Raw genomic sequence first — 24,991 nt, 5'->3', positions numbered from 1 at the left:
TTTTATCAGGATGATTATATTTCTAACAGTTAGTGAGCATTTATTATGTACCAGGCAACACTGCAATGCTTTACATGTTTTAATTTATTTAATCTTCACAACCACCCAAAGGGGTAGTTACTATTATGATCTCCATTTTACACAAGAAGAAACTGAGGCACAAAAGAGTTTGAAAGCTTACCCATGTTTTTATTACTAATAAGGGATAAAGCAAATATTCACACTTAGGGAGTCAGCCTCAGTGCCCATACTTTTAATAACCATTCAATGCAAGCAATTCATAAATCTCTATGACTCAATAGTGTTGTGTTCTCAAGACTTAGTCTGACATTTCACATGTCTATCAGCCATTCTCCTCTGGATGTCTAGATGTTACTTCATATTTAAAATATCAAAAACTCTTCTTTAAAAACGGGTTATCATTCTAGATTTCTTTCAAAGATGACTTCCAGTTAAATAAGCAACTGTAGGAGGATAGGCACACATTACCATTAAGCACTGCCTCATTAGCAAAGAATGAACAGATATTTCTTGTGCTTTTTTTGAACGGGTTATTACATTCTCTAGTTCTCATAATCTACACAAGGACTTTGAAGCAAAAACAAGCATGTGGGCAAGAAAGCGTGATTTTGAAAAACAAAAACAAATGAGAAAACATCCTGGAAAAAGACTAACAAGTTTGTTCTGGAGAAAATACAGATAAAAACAATTACCCTGAATATTTAAACACTGATGTTAAAATAGGCTGAAACTATGGGAAAGTTAAGCCAATTTTCCAAGTGTAAAGGGTGGCAACTTCTGCATTTAGAACAATACCTGGGCAAGATAAAGTAAACATATTATACATCTAGGCCATTTCTAACATGATGATATTTTTACTATTTACTCTGAATTGTTTAGCTCAAAATTACTGTGACTCATTATGTATAGTCTGGACTTCAAATACAGGAAGAATAGATTCTAAGAGTTTTTACACATAAAGCCTAAAATTATTTTTTTCTCACAAAATAATTCAGGAAGTTATCTACAGTCCTCTCTAAAGCAGTGATTATCAACCTTAGCTGTGCATTAGAATCACCAGGAGAGCTTTAAACACCCATTAGTAAAGCCACAGTTCTTGACCAATTAAAACAGAATGTTTAATTTTTAACAGGGACCCAGGCGTCGGAGTTTTTTGAAAGCTTCCTTTGTTAATTCCAATGCAAAGTCAAGGTTGAGAACCACTGTAACAGAGTCCCTTTTATGCTTTTTTAGTAGGTAAGACTCTTTCAAATATTGATGTCTTAAACCAAGAGGAACTACTAAAATCACTTTGCCCTGGACCCAGAGTACCTGCAGGCAATAATAGTGGAAGAGTAATAGAGGTGGTAGGAGCTGAAATAGTAAAGGCAATAAAACCAGTTTTTCTTTTTTAATGTTGTTTTCTTGCTTTGTTTTAAGGCTATGATTACAGCAAGTATGGAAATTTATTATTAGTCCATGAAACTATATTTCTTACATTTGTCATACAAAGTCATGATTTTTTTCCTTACATAGGACTTCAAATCTGTGTTTTGAAGTATAATTTAATGTTTGGTTTTCTAACTGCTTTTACAACAGCTACTTTAACTCACTCAGTGATTCACTGTGTGTTAGGAGTGCTATGAGATAGAAGCTGGGACCCAAAGTGGGTCCTTAAAGAATCTGATGGGGAAAAAAACATAAAAGAAGTTAGACACATGCACAGGTAAGGGAACAGTAAAGGATGTAAGAGCCAAAATGTATGGTTTGGTGCCACAAGTTTATAGGAAACTCTTCCCCAAGTAAGCTAACTACTTTTCAAAAGGCAGTATAAATAACAAACAAAAGCAGACAGAGAAATCTGAGTTGAACATCTCAGTTCCTTACTTACCAGCTTTAAATTCATGGGCAAGATATTTAATTTCCCTGAGACTCATCCATAAAGTGGTGATAATAGCTTGGAGGAAAATGCTTCTTTCCCACTCCTGATGTTTCCTTCCATGTGGAGGTTCATGGGTGAGGCACTCTCTTAGCATAATACTCCTAGCCTCTTTGTTCTTCTTACTTATGCCTTCCAGAAGTAAGGTCAATCTCATTGGTCCATTTGGAAGGAAAAAGACCTATGTTTGATTAGCCTCTTCCTCCTCCTTTTCTTTCTGGGGAGAACTGCCTCAGGCTGTTTTACATGGGTACCCTCCCAAGAAGATTCTCTTGTCTATGCCTATAACCGTCTGTGTAAGTCTAAATAATTCCTTATTTCATTATTGGTAAGCCAATTTTTCCATTAATATAAGCCAGTCTTCAATATTGTTTTTGGTTTTATTTATTTTGTTTGTTTAAGTGTGACATTTTGCTTAACAATTATCTTTCTCCTTCTGAAGAGGTTTATTTGAAAGTGGTTTAGAACTCGAAGTGGAGTACTAGTTATTAGGTTCCTAGACCTTTATATCAACATACTTTGTAGAGTTGTAATAAGCATTAAATGAGGTAATACATATAAGACTCTTGAGACAGTGCCTGAAGCATACTAAGCACTCAAAATATGGTAGCTGTTTCTATTGCTACAATAACCACTACTGCTATCAGGAAAGATTCAAAAATTAGATAGAAAAGGGCGCCAATTGTAAAGCATTTATCAATTCACTATAAAACATCTAGGTAAAATTCAAATAAAATACGTTCTAACATTACATCAGTAAAAACAAGATATTTCCACTCACTGAAAGAGTATAGCCTGTTATGACATTAGTAATAATACAGAATGTGGAATAACATACGTTTTATTTATAAAGTCAAAACAAATATTTGCCAGGGAACATTCTTTACAGCCTACAAAATCCTCAGTAACTAATCCATACAGAAAATGAATGTAATGTGGATAAACAAAATCAGACAATACTGTAGTGCATAAAATATTAAAATTTTAACAATATTTTAGGGTCAGTTTGACATCTAAAAGATTTAAGAGAAAATATGCTAGAATCAGTTTATTTATAAATTTATCTGGTTCAGAAATATGCTAGAAGCACACTCAAAACACCTAAAGACATTTCATATGATATAAAACTATATATAACAGAAAAATGATTCTTCAAAATGAGCCCAGGAAGCTCACTAATAATAGCAAGATTTATTAACATGAGATCTACAGACATTTAGGAGTTTTATGAAACCCTTGAAATTATTTGTGAAATGTCATGCATGTGTGCATGCATGTGTGGTTAAAATCTTTGACTACATTCTAAAAACTTCACCATTCAAAAAATGTAAAGAGAGTGAAGCAATGTTTTATAATCATAGTGGCCACTTCCAGTTCATCCATTTATCCAGATTTTCTAGTAAGTTTTCCTGCCATTTATTTTCAATTTGGATGTTAGTACATGAAAAACTTTTAAGGAATAAAAAAAAGAATCTACAGAAAATAATCTACTTTATAAAAATGTCTATTTACCTTTTAAGTGTTCTTCTGATTTTTTTTTTCATTGTCATGTGATGTTTTTACTGCTGTTCTCAAGTTCATTGTCTTATTTTCCTGTATTCCTTCGGTTGGTAGTTTTTCAAAAATGTCTTCAACATAACTGCTGTTCTTCAAACCATCGGGCAGTTCCCAAAATGAAGTTGTTGTACATGTATCAAACAAAATGGCACTCTGGAAATGTTTTCCACTACCAACTTTCTTTCTCACTGTTAAATTTCTAGAATGTGATCTTTTACTAATACGAATTTTCCTTAAGAGGTTCTTACAGACATCTTTCCTCTTTGTAGATTTCTGTTTACACTTTTGTTTCTCAGTGCATGTAAAATTTATATTTTGTTTTTTGTAACAATTTTGATCTAACAATGGGAAAATAGGCTTACTCTGTAATTTATATTGGATTTTTAGTAGAGTCAGTAGCAGTAATTGCATCAAGATGAGCTGTATCTTTAGAATAAGTTGCGAGACCAGATGCAACTAATATATCTGCCAAATTCTTTTTCTCATGAATGACATCTACTTTCAGTTTTGTTTCAGAATTATATTCCCTAAACTGAAAAACTAGGTCTGGTTTACTTAGGAAATCTCGAAAAAAGCTTTTGGCTTCTTCACTCCAATGTTTTCCTTTAGCAGGTAAGATACCATATAAAATACATGGATAACTCAGTCTTGGCAAATTCAAAAGTTCCTCAGGAACAACTTTAAGATTTATAATTTCTGAATAATGTATATAAAAAGAAAATCCATAGTCAATCAACACAAGACATAAAGAATGAGGTAAGACTTCAGAAATTTCTACTCTATTCCACTGATCTTCCGATTTATATTTGAACAAACAACTAGAACCGGGAATTATGAACTCCTGAGGCAATGTTTGTAAGGTCTCCGGGAGATCAGAAAGCAACATAAAAAGATATTTCATTATGTCAAAGAAATCTTCTAACTGAATACTGAAGTCTGATGGATCAGAAACAGCAGTTGCAATACCAGAATACTGCCTATCATTTTGAAATTGAACCCAAGTAAACGATTTTATTGTGCATGATGATACAGGAGTCTTAGATTCAAAGTTGTAAACAATTTCTGCAGGTCTAAGTTTGTTTTCTTCAACATGAACTGTATTCAAATTTAAGTATTCCAAAAGTAACAGGTCATCTACCAAAATTTCTACTTCCCAAACAGCATCTAAATATTTCAGGAAAAGAATATTTATTTCCAAATGAGCAAATAAGCCCTCAAATGACATGTTCTTAGAATTTTCAAACCAAATCCATTTACAAGGTACAGCTTGTCTAGGAATATTTCTTATTTCGTTACTAAGCAGCTTGGTATTACATACAGGCACTATTTCATAGATACCACAATCTACTAAAAAAACAAGTACTTTATCATCAACATATTTTTCTTCCACTTTTGATCGATGCCATTTCAAGGTATTTTTAGATTTTGCCAAGCATTCTAAACCTTTTTCAATACTTTCCATTGATAAAAAGGGGGAATTTTTTTCTTCTTTAGTAATTAATACTATTAAATCTGATAAAATCTTTTCATTTTTGGATAACTTCACATAAAATCTTCCACTTTTTGAAACATTAAGCATTTCAGCTTTTTCAAGTTGTCCAGGTTTGAATTCTTCGAAAGGAATTTTAAACAGCTGTTGGTTCGAATTCATAGAACCTTCAGACTCATTTGATTTTCCTTTCTTCATTTCATTATTATCACCTGGGCTCACCTTTTGAGCGAGAACCTGAGGTATTTGCAATGCTGACTTCTGTAGTTTTGAACACGCTTTCCATTTCAGTAGTTCATTAATGACACATCTTTCATCACAAATCAAATTTACTTCCCACTTCTGATCATGCTTTTTCAAAAATTCACAATAAACTGTTTTGTTATGTACTTTCGAAGTAAAATAATCCACAGTTTTGTCATCCCATATTTCATCAGGCTCATTCCATTTTACTCCACTAAGAAAAGAATGGATTCCTAGCTGAGGAACAGTTAGAAATTCCCTCTGAAGTTCATAAATTTTACATGTGTTTACTATTGCAGAGTTACCATAGTCAATAAATTCTACTTCAAAAGAATTTCCTGGCAAAATTTTCTTAATTACTGCCCTGTAAATGGCATTGTCACCAGAATATTCTGCAACTACAAGATCTCCCACTAGAAGTGTAACTGATTTTTTCTCTTTCAATCTCCTTGCTGTTGTATTTAGAGCATCAGCAAGTCTGATAATTACACTTTCATTCTCAGCAAGCTGAATATGGAAACTTGCTGGATTACTGATATTAGATACATACCCTTTAACTTTGGCATTCAAATAAATTTGGGGTTGAGGAAGGTCTTTAATCCGTGGCCTAATAAGGTCATATGGGTTTTGTGAGGATGTTTGATTTAATGCTCTGATAAAAGACTGTGATACAACCTTTAGTGGTTTTTGACGCACACCCCTGTTCTCAAGAATATGTGCAGCTCCAGGGGCAATTTTTATACCTTTAAGCCCATCATTCAAAGAATTCTTCATTTTGTTTTTTGACACCGGTTCCATTTTATAACAAACTGATGGCTTCAAAAACCTAGCATATATACTTTTGGGATGCATCAATTGATCCATTTTTCTTTCGGAATATGTTACTGGACTAGTTTTATTAATCACATTATGGCGATAGTTGTTTCCTGTTCTGCCTTTCAAAGAAGTAGTAAGTCTCTTATGCTCATTTATTTTATTACTCTTTTCCATGCAGCATGCTTGGTCACAATGTCTTTTTCCATAAGCATGAAGCAACACTTTAATTTTCTCATTTATATATTGAGATCCATCATACAATTCTATACCAAGCTGTCCATCTGACTCCTGTGACAATATTATCGCCTTTAATGGTTTTCCCAAGAAATTGTCTTTAAACCAACTACTGATTTCTGCTGGAATATCTACATCTCTAAGATCTGACAAAAAACACTTAATAGCTTGCATAGGTGTAAACAACAACTCTGGAAACTGAGCTGAAATGGCCCTCAACATATTTTCTCCTACTAATTGCTTATTTCCAAAGTCTACAAAATAGACTTGAAATTCAGATGATGAATCTGTTGGTACTGCTAAAGCTCTATATGAGAGACCATCTTCTACATACTTAGATATGCACACTCTCATTTTATTAGAATCATATTTTGGACAATTTTTGAGGTTACTGCTCTCTGTGATTTTTGTTTCTATCATCTCTAGATCTTTATTATTTCTGCCAAGCTGGCAATAAAACTTTTTGGGACTATATATGTGAGATATATATACTTCTTCTTCACTTCCAATTTTTATATTAAAGGAAGAATAACAGTAACTGTAAAGACTAACTAAAGATGGGAATGTCTCTGATAATGTGATATACTGAGCAGAGCCACGATTCATAAGAAATTCTTTTGCACTAGTAAATGAGGACTGTAAATCCACTAAGTTATATAAATGGTTGGGATGTATAATAACTAAGGCATAGATGATACAAGTCAATAACCCTCTAGATGAAGAGATAAAATTCCGCAAGTCTCTGAATGCTTTTCTTGTCCAACTGAATAATTTACAACTAACAGGATCAATAAAATGGTTAAGACAACATCTGAAGGCTTGGCTTTCTAGCAAGAGAAAACGTGGGTTAATTGCACAAAGATCTTTAATTAAAACCCTTTTTTGGTAACCATAGTCAACAAATACTATGTCAACTTCTTTTGATACTTGAGTCAAAACAGCAGCTCTATACCACTTCCCAGAAAACTTAGCAACACAAGCAGTCTGCCCAATCTCGTAAGGATCAGAATGAATACTATAGTAATTCTGAATTTGCTCCATTAGTAATTTTAGGTCTTCTAACTTACATTGGAGTTGGCATGAAAAGTCACCTGGGCCATAATAATAGGAACATTTAACTTCAAGAACTGTTCCTGGTTTAAAACTATATTCTTTATAAGACCAGGATGACTCAGGTCCCACAGACAAGGTGAAAGGATTTTTTAAATCTGAGACATTAACAGCTGGGGACTTTGGCAAAGACAAGTTATTTTCTACTAGGTTATTTGAAAGGTACTTTTTAGATTTAGGTCCTTCAAGAAGGGCAGATATGACTTTTTTAATATTAACTTTGTTTTTAGATTTTGAATTTAACATTGAATATTCACTTGCAGATTTTGGAAAATATTTTAGTTCTACTTGATAATATTCTGCATATCCAGCTTGTAACATAAGAGAGATAACATCAATATTTTCTGAGGCTTCAACACTTTGAATATTTACGGTGTATTTGTCATCTTTTTTTGCTATAACCTGAAGCAAAATTGCTTTGTTCAAAACTAATTTTTTAAAATAATCAATTGCAGCCTTAGTCCATAAATCTTCAACAGGAAATATATGTGCAAGTGAACAGCACATTGCTAAGGCAGGTAACTCACAAAATTCTGGAAGCAAAATTTTTACATCAAAAAATGGTATGGAATCAGTATTACCATAATCCAAAAAATAAACATTAATCTTATAACCATTAATTTCAGTGATGACAGCTCTGTAAAAACGTCTGTCCTTGCTATATCTAGCACAACAAAATAATCCAGGTTCAGGTTTTCTTAGAATCATTTCATCGTTTTCACACAAATCATAAAATTTGTTTATATTTTTCATTATTTCTTGAAATTCATTCTGATGGTCATTAGTGCGTACCCAGAAATTTGATGGGTTTAATACATATGCTATAAAAGCTATGTAGGCAGCCTCTATCTCCATTTCTACTGTTTCAATGGGAAAACCTACTTTTAAAATGCCTTTTTTATTTAGAGAGTCTATTGACCATTCAATATTTCCCATAAAACTCTCAACTGCAAAGCTGTTTACATCAGACACATTTGTCTCACTCAAGATATTGGATATTTTTGAATCAGACATCGGACAAAGTACTTGTGTGCCTACAGTCTTCAGTAGACACTTAGAATTAACTGTAGACTCTTGAGTTTGTAATGTCACATAATACAAATGCTCATCCTTATTGAACCAATCAATGTGTGCATATACCACTTGTCCTAATAAGGCCTGTTTAAATATACTCAGTTGAAATGTTCTTGCATCTCTACCTTCACTGTGCAAACATGTCAGAGAACATGGAAATGAAAATAATGGTACTAAAATAAAATCTTGTTTAAGTTTCTTTACATAAATTGAGGGTATAGCCTCGCTACTGCCATAATCCATAAACCAAATTTTTACTTGATTTGGGGGCAAGAGCTGCTGAAGAATTCCTCTATGCCACTGTCCATTTCGCCTTCTGGCAACACAAAGTAGTCCAAAATTATCACATGTGGGACTAGTTTCTTGACAGATCGTATCATAATGTAAAGTCATATGTGCTGTCAAGTTTTCTAGTTCTGGAGTCCATTTAATTAACTGACAATAAAATTTACTTGGGCTCAATGCAGATGATACCTTTACACTTTCAGTACTTCCTACTGACAAAGATGGCTGCAACTTATCCAGAACATGTTGAATATCAAGTGAAGTGTCTTTATCACCTAATGACAATTCAGGTCTTTTATGTTGCGATAAATCTGGCATTTGTTGAGGGAATTCTTCTAACATTTCCACAATAAGACGAAATGAATCTCCATCAACAAGTCTTCCTAATTGTAACTCGAGAGCCTGAGATATAATTTTTGGCACTTCAAAAAGAAACATTTGCAGAGGTAAAATAGCTTGCACATAACCTTTCACTTGTATTCCTACTAATGACTTGAAATAATTCAAAGCTTTAGGGGACCATTTTTCCCCAACTGGTAGTATATTCGCAAAAATGCCAAATACTACCCGTGGCGGTAGCTCAAACAAATTGCCACAGGCTGAAGCAATCTGTGGACCAGCAACTCTTAGTTCTTCTCCACGATCTATGAGGAGCACTGTATAGAGTTCATTTTTCTTTCCCACGACTCTTCCTCTCTGCCATTCTCCAGATACTCTTTCTTCCACCAAACAAAATTCATCAATTTCCACATTATTTTTCACTTTTGGAGTATGTTGTATTTCTCTCTGCAATATGTGGTAGTCAAACTCGCATTCATTATTATTTATGCCTTGAAATTTCACCAGAATATCCTTGGGAAGACATTTAATATGTGATATTGTCAGATCCACATCTAAAAATGTTGGTAAGAGAGATGTAGAATCCATTTTCTAAAAAGCAAATAATAATTACTCATTAGCTATCAAAGTTAACTGCAATTAGCCTTATGTTTGGCATATAAACATAAAACTAAAAATAATTATATGCCTGTATTTTATCAAATTTAAACATGTTGATAAAAATTATACACACTGAATAAGATGCTGGTGAAATAAACAAAGTCTAACATTCACTCTTTTCTATACTTTTAAAATTTTTCATTGAAATATTACAAAACCTTTTTTTAATAGGAAGAATATCATCACTGGAAAACAGAGAGGAGCAACCTTTATTTTCCAGAAACTTTAACAAATTCCAGCTGGATATTGGACAGATGTGGTGTAATGAAAGGAGCCAAATTAGCCTCACTGGGGACCTCCTTCTCCTGTGAGACAACCACTTTCCTTCATGCAGACTCTATCCAACAATCTATAACTCAAAGAGGTGAGTGCTAGAAGAAAGGGCAGATGGTGAACCAAAAAGGGGCACATTGTTTGCACTCCCCACTTTATGCTGAATTCGAAATATTTGGACTCTTATCAGTATCATTATGCAACCCCGGGATTCATCTTTGATTGAGGGAAATCAGCTGAGACCTGGACACCAATAAGGGAAGCCAAGCATAGAAAGACACTGAAGTAGGTTAGGTACATCCACACCTTATCACTGGCGTGACTGGCCACAATAAGTGGAAAAGGGAAGGAATCTATAGCATCAAGGCAAAATTTTCTACCATAGCTAATCTGTGGATTTTTAGGATTCTAAAAATAAGGCAAATATGCAAGAAATATAAATAATCCCCAATTTCAGGCAAGAACCATCGTCTACTGTGACAGAATACAGCTCAACTCTTCCTTGACTCTGAGTTAACAGTCGACAGGCATCAATTTATTACTATGAGGACAAGTAAGAGAAAAACATTGCATGCCCTCCCCTCAAAAATGAGGGATCCTCTTAAAAAAAAAAAAAAAAAAAAAAAAAAAAAAAAAAAAAAACAAGGAAATGCTACTCCATAGAAATAGATGTACTGAAAGAAATAGCAAAGTCCTGTTCTCAAAAAGGTCAAAAGGTGAAAATATAACAACTAATATTAGGATGAACTATACACACATGATAGATTTAAAACTATAATGGGAAAATGAAACCTAAAATAAAGATAAATTAGAAGAAAATTTTGACAGAATACCCCAAAGCTCAGAGGAAAAAGATAAAAAGATGAAAGAGGAGTATATAGGGCCAGAATATAAACTCTCACCAAAGTCTAAATGTTGTCATTATTTAGTCACAGGCCTTCACCCAATTCCTATACTTTACTCAGTTTATAGCCCCATTAATTCCTTACATCAAGAGACAATCAGGTACTCTCAAATAATCCTATACTGCATTATACCAAAACTGTCTTCCTGGCATTCACCTAAAAGGCCCTGTGACCATTCACATGGGTATATGGGAAAGAAAACATTTACATACATCTTTCAGGAACCATGCCACCCTTTTTAATGTATAAAAAGTAGATGTACCCAGGAGATCTCCTTCATTAAACAGAGGTGGTATATACAGAACATGTAAGACAAAGCAAGCCCAAAGGCACAAGGAAGTTTTTAAATAGGTTATTCAAACTATCAAAAATCTACTCCTCCACATCACTGTCTCTCCATCAAACAATACAGATGGCCTCCTGGGGAATTTCACATCAGAGGGGGTAAACATCTGGTTTATACATGGCTCTCACTTAATGCCAGTAACATCCAGAAATACATTGCTGAGGCATTACACCCCAACCCGGGTGGGGGGCGGTAATGGGGGCAGGGTGTCAGACTAAGAAATGAAAGAAAATCTTCACAGTAGAAAGACCTACCATTACATCTACTTTGCCTAAAGAAGAAATTGCTTGAGTTAATAACCTATGCATATTAATATATAATGGCTAATAGTTTCTGCAGGATGATTAGGAATGCTGAAGGACTAAGACTGGAAGACTTATTACAAAAAAGTCTGAAGAAGAGGTATGTGAATGAGCCTCTATGAATTGGTACATAGGAAAATTTTAGGTCCCATGTGATGCTCACCAGAGGGCCCCACAATGAAAAAAATATCTTAATCAGGTAGACAGCATAACCTCTCCTGTCAGTCAGGATGTCAGTCAACCTCTTTCACCTGCCTCTACAGTGCTTACTCAACAGGATCATGAAGAAAGTTCCAAGTGTTATGGATAAAGCTCCTATCCTTGGGTGCCTAAAGACCAAATGAAAATAATTCAAAGAAAATTCAAGTATATATATATACATCTTTTTAATTATATATATTTATATATAAAATGTATATATATCTTTTAAAATATATTAAATATATTACATATAATGTATATGTCTCTTTTAAAATATATAATATATAAAATATATTTATATACAAAATATATTCTATACCTAATATAGATTATATATTATACAAATATATTTATAAAATATATATTTATATATAGAATTTATATAATATATAAATTCTATAAACATATTTATAGAATATATTTTTATATAATATATAATAAAAATATATATTATATTTATATATTTTATATTTTATATATTTATATTATATATTTTTATATAGTATATATTATATTGTTTGTATAATATATAATAAATTATATTTAAATATTTATATAAATATAATAAATATGTTCATATATTTATGTAAACTATATATTACATTTATATATAAATATAATATATATAAAATTTAAAACTATTTTACACAATGAACAAATATATTATTTTAAAGACATAATTTAAATCAAGATGTTCTAGATCCAACCCCTACTCAAATATAACAATCCTTAGAAGACTACTACATCACAGAAAGTACTTACACTGTATACACAGGATTCAGATATCAGTACTCAATTAATTGTGTGAAATTTGGCAAACTATTTTTCCTTAGAATCAGACTCTAAATCTGTAAAATGAAAAGTTTAATTAAATTAGGGTATTTCAAACCATTTTTCTGCAGCCAAAATCTTAAACAAATGTAAAATGCAAAAGGTATTTTTTGCAAAAATCAAAATACCTATAAAGTGGATTCATTAGTGTTCTAACAATTTCATACGTTTATAAAATTTAATTGTGAAGTCAGTAAATGAAACTAATGAAGTTATTCTATTAAACACAAGCCAATAGCAGCCTCATCATATAATTTGACTTACGATGTTTGATAGCACAGTATCGGGAAAATCAGGCTCACAAATATGGAACAGTCTACCTGCTTCCAAAATTATACATGATCCAACACAGATAGAGCAAACAAAAATATGGGAGAGCCACAACTTAAACAATCAATGAGTTCATCTAATGGCACTAACTAGTACTCTTCTCTGCTTTTAAATTTAGTATATAATATTTGAATGTTTTGTATAAAAATTATATTTAAAAAAATCAAATTGAAATCCAAAGTTCCCAAACACCTGAATTAAATCTAAATAAAAAATATACAGCATCACAGTTCCCCTGAGGTTTGAGGAAAATATAATCTGCAAACACTATTAAAATTGATAGGGAAAACTCTTTCTATACTAAAATTTCCTGATTCTATAGAACATATATTATAGATAATGGCACTCATTGAAGTTTATCTTCTATAAATTAACATCAAATAAGTCTAGACCAGTAGAGTCCACTAGAAACACAATTAAGCCATATATATAAAGTAATCCAGTAACACCATTAAAAAGTAATTAAAAAGAGAAATCTATTTTAACTCAATATACCCAAACCACTATCATTTCAACATGTAATCAACATAAATTATGATATTTGATTTCTTTTTAATACTAAGTCTTCAAACTATGGTGTACATTTTACATTTAGCGTACATCTCAATTTGGACTAACCACATATCAAATGCTCAATAGCTATATGTGGTTAGTGACTACAGTATTTCAAAGTACAGGTCTAGAACTATGATACAATTTTACGTTTTAAATATAAATTTTGTCAAAAATCTTAAAGCAGGTAAAATAATAGTTCCTTGTATTAATAACTCCTTATAATGCTTTAAATTTTTTTAAGGTTTTTAGTACACTAGTTTAACTGATCTTCACAATAAGATTCTTCATTTTTCAGACCACAGAACTGAAGATCAATTGAAAACAAAATTGATCAAAATGGAAATGTAAAAAGAGATTCAAGTTTCTGATTAGGTTTTCTGATTATCAGTCCAGTGCACTATGTACATTATTTCCACTGCTTTACACTGTTGTTTCAACTAAACTACATAATCATGGACAAGAACCAAAATAAAAATGAAAGACGCAAATACAAAAAAAAAAAAAACCCACACAAACAAACAAGCAAAGCACCATTCTGGGACAGAATCTGCTTATTAATTCTTCCTTTTTCAAAATTTAAGATCATTCTGCTCAAACTTTGGCAGTATTCTGGCAAGGTTACTATGTTCCAAAAGACTGATTCAAGTTGAAGCATCTGTGCTTTGGTTTTCCTCCTCCCGTCTTTTCCATATATTCAGAATGGTTTCTAGATTCATCTTGTTAATGACACTGATGTGATGAAAATAAAACTGGGTATACTATTTGAGTATGCATATTTCAAAATCAGGGCTTAATTTTTTTTAACGTTCTTTACTGAAGTTCACAACGAGGAGTGATTTTTTTCCCCAAGGGAACATTTGGGGGCATCTGGAAATACATTTAGTTGTCTTAACTGAGGTAGAAAGTGAGTGCTACCAATCTCTAGTGGGTAGAAGCCAGGAAGGCCGCTGAATATCCTATAATGCACAGCAGAGCACATTCTTCCACAAACAAAGAATTATTCAGCCCAATATGTCAACAGTTCTGAATTTGAGAAACTGCTTTAATGAGAGCAAAAACAAACACCAGGTAGATAAAAGAACTAATTTATTGAAACTATCTAAAAGAAGTAGAAGAAAATACAAGAATATTTTTCTAATCTTACTAAGAGAGACATCTTTTAGGAGACAAAACCCAGAGGCCATACAATTTTTTAAATATATTAATTTTGTTAATTATAGCCAAAAAATGAAGCTGTAAACAACATTGAAATCAATTTAATTTACTGCATGAAGGATTTTCTCAAGACAAATATCTTCATCATCTATGACTCCACTATCATTCCACTCACAATCCACCAGGAAATTCTACTGGGTTCATTTCCAGAGCATATAAAAGTCTGACACTTGCAATTCTGCTGCCACAACCCTGGTCTAAACTACCTTCCTCTGTCATCTGTGATACTACCTTCCTTACTAGTCTTTTAGCCTTAACTCCAGCCTATCCCAACCTGTGAATATTCTTAGCATTGTAACCAGAGTGATCTTTTTAAAATATAAGATACAATATGCTGAGAGAGAAAAAAAAAAAAAATCAGTGGCTTCTAATTTCACTGAGTGAAAATTAAAGCCATCAAAATGGCTTCATGAAGTCCAAAAGGGCTAACCATCACCACCACCACCACCAACACCAAAACCTCCCATGTTTTCTCTTACCTTATTTCCTATTACATTCCCCTCACTTATTACACTGAAGCTACAATGCCTCCCTTGCCATTCCACGAATCTTTTCACCTTTGGGCTTTGGGCTTAACTGCTGTCAGAGCATAGCTTGCTTCCTCACTTCCTTCAAGTTTTGGTCGGAAGATCCCCTCTAGGTGAAGCATTCCCTGACTATTCTAATTAAAACTGTAACCTCCCACAAACTTAACAGTCCCTAGCCCCTCCCTACCCTCTCTATCAAAAGCAACAAAAAAGTTCTATTAAACTAGTGGTTCTAAAACCTTTGTTCTCAGGACACATTTATAGTCCTACAAATCACTGAAGATCTCAGAGAGTTTTCATTTATGTGACTTATATCTACCAACATTTATCATTTTAGAAATAAAAATAGAAATTTTAAATATATTTAATTCATTTAAAAATACTAAACCCACTAAAAACATAGATATTTTCATGAGAGATGGTTATATTTCCTAAAACCGAAAAAAACAGTGAAAAGTGACATGGTATTATAATTTTTACAAATCTCTTTAATGTCTGCTTAATAGAAACTAAGCTGGATTCTCATATCTGCTTCTACATTTAATGTGTTGCAATAGGCTATTCTGGGTGAAGGATGTGAAGAAAATCTAGCTATACAGACACATAGTTGGAGAAGGGAGGAGAACATTAAAAGCTTTTTCATATAACTGAAGACATTCTTCTTTGATATGCACAACAACTCAATGAGTAGTAGTTTCTTCGAAGTTAGTTTACAGTGTGGAATATAAAATCATAAGGGAACTTTTTGTATTGTTAACCTAAAAATCTACTGGCCTACCTATCTTGTACTTTGAAATATTTAAATATGCATGATTTTATAAGATATCACATGGATTAATTTGAAAATATTGGTTAGATGTACAGATCTTCCATATGTGGACATACTACACTACCCAACATTCCCAAATAAAACTGACTGGTATCACCAGCAATCTCATCAGAAAAGTCATCAAATTTGGGGATACCATCAAACTCAGAATGGCAGACATAACTTTCCTGACTTTTCTAATTTTTGCTTTAAAACCTGGATTTTATCATTGACAAATACTGTCAGTTGTTTTCCTCCAAGTGAGGAGCTTGCTTCAATGTGCCAAGTACCCAAATCTGACTCAGTTTGCCACACTGGTTTGCAGCTCAAATCGTTACATCAAATGCTTTTCCTAGAGTCAATCTGCACAGTTCAGTATCAACAGATGTGCTTTTATGAGTACCTCCCATTTCATCACATGGAATATTAAAAAGACATATTTTCAAGGATCATGCTTCAATATCATTCATTTTTACTGCTAGATCAAGGACATTTTAAAGTGAAACTGCCACCTTTTTTATTGCAAGTGTTTGGTAGTAAATAATAAAATGACTACCAATAGTTTGGTGCCATTGCCTTGATTCACAGCAAGGTGCCAGCAGTTTTACCCACCATTGCTTTTGCACCATGAGTGTCAACATTAACACACTGAAAAAGGTAAACATTGACAAGATGCCAAGTTTATTCATGGGGAAATAATAATATTTTCAAAAAATGGTCCTGAAAAAAAATGGATACCCACATGCAAAAGAATGAAGTCAGACCCCGACCTCACACAATATACACGAGATGTTCTCAGACTTACGATGGTTTGACTTAAGATTTTTCAGCCTTACAGGGAATTTTTGGGGACATAACCCCATAGAAACCTAAGAGCTCCTTGCAACTTAAAAAGGAGGTACAGTTTCTACTGAATGTGTATTGCTTCCACACTATCGTGAAATTGAAAATCCTAAATTGAACCATGGTAAGTCAGGGACCATCTCTTTTGTTGCCAGCATTAAATGCATCTTCAACTTACAGTATTTTCAATTTAAAATGAGTTTTCAAGATGTAATCTTGGCTGGGCGCGGTGGCTCACGCCTGTAATCCCAGCACTTTGGGAGGCCGAGACGGGCGGATCACGAGGTCAGGAGATCGAGACCATCCCGGCTAACAAGGTGAAACCCCATCTCTACAAAAAATACAAAAAATTAGCTGGGCGCAGTGGAGGGTGCCTGTAGTCCCAGCTACTTGGGAGGCTGAGAGGCAGGAGGCAGGAGAATGGCGTGAACCCAGGAGGCGGAGCTTGCAGTGAGTTGAGATCACACCATTGCACTCCAACCTGGGCGAAAGAGCAAGCAAGACTCCATCTCAAAAAAAAAAAAAAAAAAAAGATGTAATTTCATTGTAAGTTGAGGAGCATCTGCACAAAAAGCTACTGAAAATGGATAAAAAACCTACGGATAAGAACTAAAGCTATCCATCCCTTAAAAAAATTGAAATAAATCTTCATGACTATTATGATTTAAATGTTTGCCCCCTCCAAAACTCACATTGCAACTTAATCACTGAGATGTGGGACATTTGATAGGGGTGAATAGGTCAGGAGTGTACTATCCTTATGAATGAATTAATCCATTCATGGGTTAACGGGTTATCAGGGAGTGGGTTTGGTGGCTTTATAAGAGGAGGAAGAAAGACTTGAACTAGCATGCTCACCCCCTGTCCATGTGATGCCCTGTACCACCTCAGGACCTGCAGAATCTCCACTAGCAAGAAGGCTCTCACCAGATAGGGCCCCTTGACCTTGGACTTCTCAGCCTCCATAATTGTAAGAAATAAATTCCTTTTCTGTATATATTACCCAGTTTCAGGTATTGCTATAAGGAACAGAAAACATATCAAGACAATAACCTAATTAGGCAATGGCTTCTTAAATATGGTTCCAAAAGCACAAGTGACAAAAGATTAAAACAAAGATCAATTGAACCATCAAAGTTTAAAAAAACCTGTGCTCCAAAGGACCCATCAGAAAAGTGAAAAGTCAACCCCCCAAATGGCAGAAAATATCTGCAAATCATCTATCTGATAAGGGGCTTGATGCACAATATATGCAAAGACCTCAAACTTAGCAATGGAAAGACAATCCAATCTAAACACAGGCAAAGGATTTGACTACGTATTTCTTCAGAAAAGACACACAAAAGGCCAATAAGCATATAAAAAGATAGTCAACATCATCAGTCACTAGGAAAATGCAAACTACAATGAAATGCCACTTCAGACACACTAGGATGACTTGTGTTTTAAAAAATGAACAATTACAAGTGTTAGCAAGAATGTAGAGAAATGAGAACCCTCCTGCAATCTGCATCTGTAAAATGGTGCAGCCATTTTCAAAAAGTTTGGTGATTCCTCAGAAACTTAAACAGCAATTCCATTACTAGATATAGATCAAAGAAAACTGAAAACACACATCCACACAAATATTTGGACAGGACCATTCTCAGTAGCATTATTCCTAACAACTAAAAGTGAAAACTACCCAAATTTCATCAACTGTTGAAGGAGAAACACAATGCGATAAATACAAAAATTAGCGGGGCATGGTAACGTGCACCTCTGGTCCCAGCTACTTAGGAGGCTAAGGTGGGAGGATGGCTTGACCCTGGGGGACAGAGGTTGCAGTGAGCCGAGATCCTGCCACTGCACTCCAGTCTGGTTAACAGAGCAAGACTCTTGTCAAAAAAATAAATAAATAATAATAACATTTTTTTAAGAAAACACTTATTTTCCCATGGATTATATTAAGTGACAGTGATTTTTCCTTCTTTCTGATTTTTCCATTTCGAATTTTTCTATAAATGGCCATACATTTCTTCTCTGACAGTCAAGAAAAAAAACACTGGAACAAAATTCTTTTCAAAAAGCCATAAAGTTAGAAGAAAATTTAGAAAAACATTTGAAATATTTTAGGATAAGGTGGACAATCTTAAAAAAGATAGAAACCCAAAAACCATAAAAGGAATGAAGAACACAGTTAGGTACATACATGCTAAAACTGCTATACAGAAAAGACTATCGGCCGGGCGCGGTGGCTCTTGCCTGTTATCCCAGTACTTTGGGAGGCCAAAGCGGACGAGATCAGGAGATTGAGACCAACCTGGCTAACACGGTGAAACCCCGTCTCTACTAAAAATACAAAAAATTAGCCGGGCGTGGTGGCGGGCGCCTGTAGTACTGGCTACTCGGGAGGCTGAGGCAGGAGAATGGCATGAACCCAGGAGGCAGAGTTTGCAGTGCGCCGAGATTGTGCCACTGTACTCCAGCCTGGGCAACAGAGCGAGACTCTGTCTCAAAAAAAAAAAAAAAGAATAGCATATGAATAGACACATGACAGATTTAAAAAAAAAAAAAAACTGTAACATGGAATATAAATATAAAGCATCCTTAACATAGAAATATGTTCCATATCACTGGTATGGGGAAAAGAAAAATGAAAATTCCTCTTCCATGTACTGTGTTAGGAAAAACAACTGAATGATTATATCCAGAACAAATGAAGAAGATGTGGAGAATGAAAGATTCCAGGTAAGAGAATAAATTCTTTTTTTTTTTTTTTTTTTTTTTTTTTGAGACGGTGAGTCTCGCTCTGTCGCCCAGGCTGGAGTGCAGTGGCCGGATCTCAGCTCAATGCAAGCTCCGCCTCCTGGATTCACGTCATCCTCCCGCCTCAGCCTCCCGGGTAGCTGGGACGACAGGTGCCTGCCACCTCGCCCGGCTAGTTTTTTGTATTTTTTTAGTAGAGACGGGGTTTCTCTCCTGACTTCGTGATCCGCTCGTCTCGGCCTCCCAAAGTGCTGGGATTACAGGCTTGAGCCACCGCGCTCGGCCCGAGAATAAATTCTTATAATATTTTTGTCATGTAAACTTATAGCACCATTAATCTTAAAATCCTCACATCTTTTGATACCAAGATTACTCGTGGTAATCTATCCTTATGAATATAAGAATATATACTGAAAGATGTTTATTGAAACACTTATAAAATTAAAACTATAAAACACTGCTAAGAGAAATTAAAGATGATGTAAATTAATTTTAAGGTATCAATTCTTCCCAAAGTCACCTACAGAACTGACATAATCCCAATCAAAATCCTGGAATGCATTTTGGTAGAAATTCAAACTTTTACGGAAATGCAAACGAACAGAATGGTCTAAATCGGTTATAAATAAATAAACTGAAAAAGATTAAAGTTTGAGAACTTATGCTTACCTGAGTTTAAGACTAATTATAAAATTACAGCACTCAGGACACTGTGGTACTGGTGTAGTACTGGTGTGGAAATATAATTCACTGGAACAGATCATAGAATCCAGAATTAAGACCTAGATAAAGTCAATAAAAGATAAAACGATTTCAACCAAGGTGCCAGCAATTCGACAAATGATGCTTTAACAGTTAGATAGCCAAAAGCTTAAAAGAGGGAAAAAAACTGACCATATGCAAAAATTTATTCTAAATGGAATATAAACCCACATATAAGAACTAAATGTATAAAACTTCTCAGAAAAAAAATAGAAAATCGTAGGTAACTTGATTTGGCAAAGATGTCTTAAATAGGACACAAGAAAATTCAAACTACTAAAGAGGGAAAAAAAATCAATACATCAATTTATCAAAATTAAAATATTTTGCTCTTCTAAAGACACAATAAAAAAACTAAAGGCAAGCCAGGGAGTGAGAAAATACAAAACATATAACCTAGAACCTATGTCTAAAATATATAAAGAACTTTTACAACTCAATAGTAAAAAAAAAAAAAAAAAAAAAATCCACTTTAAAAATAGGTAAAAGATTTAGCAGCCACTTTACCAAAGAGGATTTATGGATGGAAAATTAGCATTTGAAAAAGATGCTTAATATCATTGTCACTAAGAAAATGCAAATTAAATCACACTAAGATAACACTTCACATCTGCTAGAATGGCTGAAATTAAAGGGCAACCATACCAAACATTGGTGAGAGTATAGTGTAACTGGAAAGGTCACAGACTGCAGAAGGAATTGTAAAATGGTACAAACACTTGGAGAACAGTTTGGAAGTTTCTTTAAAAGTTAAATATATACCATATACCTTCCACATGACCCAGGCAATCCACTTCCGAGTATTTACTCAAGATAAATGAAAATATATGTCCATGCAAAAACTTGGAGGAGACTGTTCACAGCAAGTCTACTTGTAACAGCCAAAAACAAAACAACCCAAATGTTTGTCAACACAATAAACAATGGAACCATAGAATAGTCGTACCGCACAAAATGGAAACTATCCAACAATAAAAAGGAATGCTGTAATCCCAGCACTTTGGGAGGCCAAGGCAGGCGGATCACCACAAGTTGTGAGTTCGAGATCAGCCCGACCAACATGGAGAAACCCCGTCTCTACTAAAAATACAAAAGTAGCCAGATGTGGTGACGCATGCCTGTAATCCCAGTTACTTGGAGGCTGAAGCAGAAGAATCCCTTGAACCCGGGAGATGGAGGCTGCGGTGAGACGAGGTCTCGCCATTGCACTCCAGCCTGGGCAACAAGAGGGAAACTGCGTCTCAAAGAAAGAAAGAAAAAAAAAAAGGAATGAAGCACTGATACTCATAAAAACATGGATGGTTCTCAAAACAATTATGCTGAAACACAGAGGCAGAATATACAATTTAAGAATCCATTTGTATAAAATCCTAGAAAATGCCAATTAATCTACAGTAACAGAAAAATCAATGATTGACTTGGGTAAGGGGAGTGCAGGTTGGAGTGGGACCAAAGGAAACTTTTGAAGGTGATGGATGTGCTTATGATGTCGTTTATAGTGGTTTCATAGAGGATACATGTGTCAAATGTCAAATTGTACAATTCAAATATGTGGTTTGTTTTATCTCAGATATACTTCACTAAAGCTATAAGACACACACACGTACACACACATGCACAGGCACACATGCACAAGCTAAATGTTCATTAATGGAGAAAAAGAATAATTCCTAGAGGACCTATTTTAATATTTGCAATTATTAATAAAAAATTTCTATTTGCTCTGATCAATAGGTCTTAAGAATCCTGTTCAATCTGGAAGGAGGTCAGAGTAATATAAAAAAGATATTAAAATGATATCTTACATGTATACATGATTATGTGTTCATATACAAATAGAGGAAAGTGTGACGGGTACATATCAAACAACTAAATCAGGAGATGGAACTGGAAAAAGAGTTCCAGGGGGTAAAAGGGTATTCACTTGACCCTCTGTTTTAGCTGACATGCTGTAAAGAGCTTCTATTTCTTGTTAATTTCAAAAGGTTAGAAAAATTGAATGTATACCAAAGTGGTACAACAATTAAGTGATTCATCAAAGATAAATTTCGTTAGAAAAGCACCTCCATACCTTAACTCTCTTTATGTCTTTTGGTCTACACTAACACACTCTCTCTCACACACACACACACACATGCACGCAACAACTCACACACAACTCGGCATTAGGATCTCTCACACTCACACACACACCCTAGCATTAGGATCTCTTCCTAACACAATCCTAGCATATCTCACACACTCACACACACCCTGGCTTAGAATCTAATTCACACACACACCATGGCATTACGATCTCTTTCTCACACATACACTGGCATTAGGATTGTTCTCTCTCACACACACACACCCTAGAATTAGGATTTCTCTCACACACTCACACACAACCTGGCATTGGGATCTCTCCCTCACACACACATCCTAAAATTAGGATTTCTCTCACAGTCACACACACCCTAACGTTAGGATTTCTCACACACACACACACCCACCCCCTGACATTAGGGTCTCTCTCACACACACACGCTGACATTAGGATCTCTCAGTCACACTCACACACCTTGATATTAGGATCTCTCACACTCACACACCCTGGCATTAAGGTCTCCCTCACACACACACACTGACATTAGGATTTCTCTCACACACACCCTGGCATTAGTGTCTTTCTCACACACACACCCTGGCATTAGGGTCTCTCATACACACACCCTGACATTAGGATTTCTCACACTCACACACTCTGATATTAGGATCTCTCAGTCACACTCACACACCTTGACATTAGGGTCTTTTTCTCACACACACACCCTGACATTAGGATCTCTCGGTTACACTCACACCTCCTGACATTAGGATTTCTCACACTCACACACCCTGGCATTAAGGTCTCTCTCACACACACACCCTGACATCAGGATTTCTCTCACAGTCACACACTCCCCGGCATTAGGATCTCTCACACTCACACACAGCCTGGCATTAGGATTTATCTCACACTCACACACACCCTGGCATTAGGATTTATCTCACACTCATACACACCCTGGCATTAGGGTCTCTCACACACACACCCTGACGTTAGGATTTCTCTCCCACTCACACACTTCCAGGCACGAGGATCTCTCACACTCACACACCCTGGCATTAGGGTTTCTCACACACACACACGCACCCTCGCATTAGGATCACTCGATCACACTCATATACCCTGGCATTAGGGTCTAACACACACACACACGCCCTGACAGGATCTCTCACACTCACACACCCTGACATTAGGGTTTCTCTCACACACACACCCTGGCATTAGGATCACTCTGTCACACTCACCCTAGCATTAGGGTCTCTCACTCACACACACACACCCTGAAATTAGGATCTCTCTGTCACACTAACACACCCTGATATTAGGGTTTCTCTCACATTCACACACACCCTGGCATTAGGATCACTGTGTCACACACACCCTGGCATTAGATTCTCTCTCACACTCACACACAGCTTGACATTAGGGTCAGCCATCATTGACCCCATATGCTGGGTGCTCCCCTCTCTGATAACTGCATTTTTCGAGGAAGGGCTCTGCTCCCGGGTGGGAGAGCTGAGTGTGAGCCGCCGCCGCCATTAGAGGTAAGGAGAACAGAAGCAGCCAAGGATCCCACCACAGACTTCAGCTCCCAGCCCGCCCCTGGGAGGCCAAAGCCCCTGTGGGTCAGAGGAGAAAAGTGGGGAAGTACCATGGAAATCAATAGTACCTGGAGCAGGCTAACCATACATAAGCCGAGCTGGGGTTTACCAAAAATCTCTGTGGCGGGTCAGGCCTATCTTCCCGGAGCTGGAAAAATACCGCTAGGGCCCAAGATGGCGGGAAACTCGGGCCCTGTACCCACCCCCTCGTAATCCCGCAGGGGCCCCAGGGAGCATGTGCGGGCTTGAAGGCCGAATGCGGTGGGGGAGGCCTGCAGCTGCGCAAAGCGTCCCACCTGACGCTGTCCCTGCCTTCCTGAGGGCCGAGGTTGTATGCGGCCCGGTAAGGGTAGTGCCCACTGGGAGTTCTTGAAGCTGGCATTAGGCTCCAGGTGGGCAGCCTCACAGCCTTGTCTCTCAGGGACAGGCCATGGAGAGACTCTGGACGGGCTAATGTGGTGGACAGGATGTAGCCTTGTCATATGGGTGTGACACATTGGGGTGGTATCACCCCACTTCCTGGCTGTCCAAGGCTTGGAGATCATGCAGACAGATCTATCTTGCAACTACCAGGATAGAAACTCAGGAGTCCCCAGTGAATTAGTGAAAGGAATGTCTATTTACTGAGCACCAGTTAATCAGATGTTTATTTAAGTTCTTGCATTTAATTCTATTTGTCTATTTTGGAGACTCTTGAATTGGGTCCGTGGATTCGATGGTATTAAAGTATACAATGTTAATTTCCTGACCCCCGTGGGTATGTTAGGGTTATGTAGGGAAAAGTCCTTGTTTATAGAAAATAGACAAAGTAGTGGGGGTTATTGGGCATAATGCCTGTAGTTTACTTTCAAATGGAGAGGTGACATGTTCTTTCTACCCTTCTTGCAACTGTTCTGTAAATTTGTAATT

General features: G+C 35.6%; 1 protein-coding gene across 1 annotated transcript; it reads right to left on the bottom strand.

The window, feature by feature from the left end:
- Positions 1-2,766: 2,766 nt before the first annotated feature.
- TDRD15 (tudor domain containing 15) lies at positions 2,767-24,252 on the bottom strand. Its single transcript, XM_025355071.1, has 4 exons — positions 24,192-24,252; positions 20,300-20,412; positions 12,536-12,621; positions 2,767-9,677 (listed from the first exon to the last, which is right to left on the bottom strand). Exon 4 carries the CDS (start codon positions 9,672-9,674, stop codon positions 3,867-3,869), a length of 5,808 nt encoding a protein of 1,935 aa, XP_025210856.1. The 5' UTR covers positions 9,675-9,677; positions 12,536-12,621; positions 20,300-20,412; positions 24,192-24,252; the 3' UTR covers positions 2,767-3,866.
- Positions 24,253-24,991: the final 739 nt, after the last annotated feature.

The sequence above is a fragment of the Theropithecus gelada genome, chromosome 13 (genome assembly GCF_003255815.1).
Source record: "Theropithecus gelada isolate Dixy chromosome 13, Tgel_1.0, whole genome shotgun sequence".
NCBI lineage: Eukaryota > Metazoa > Chordata > Mammalia > Primates > Cercopithecidae > Theropithecus > Theropithecus gelada.
The sequence above is the reverse complement of the archived record's forward strand: the minus strand, read 5'-3'. Positions and strand labels throughout refer to the sequence as shown.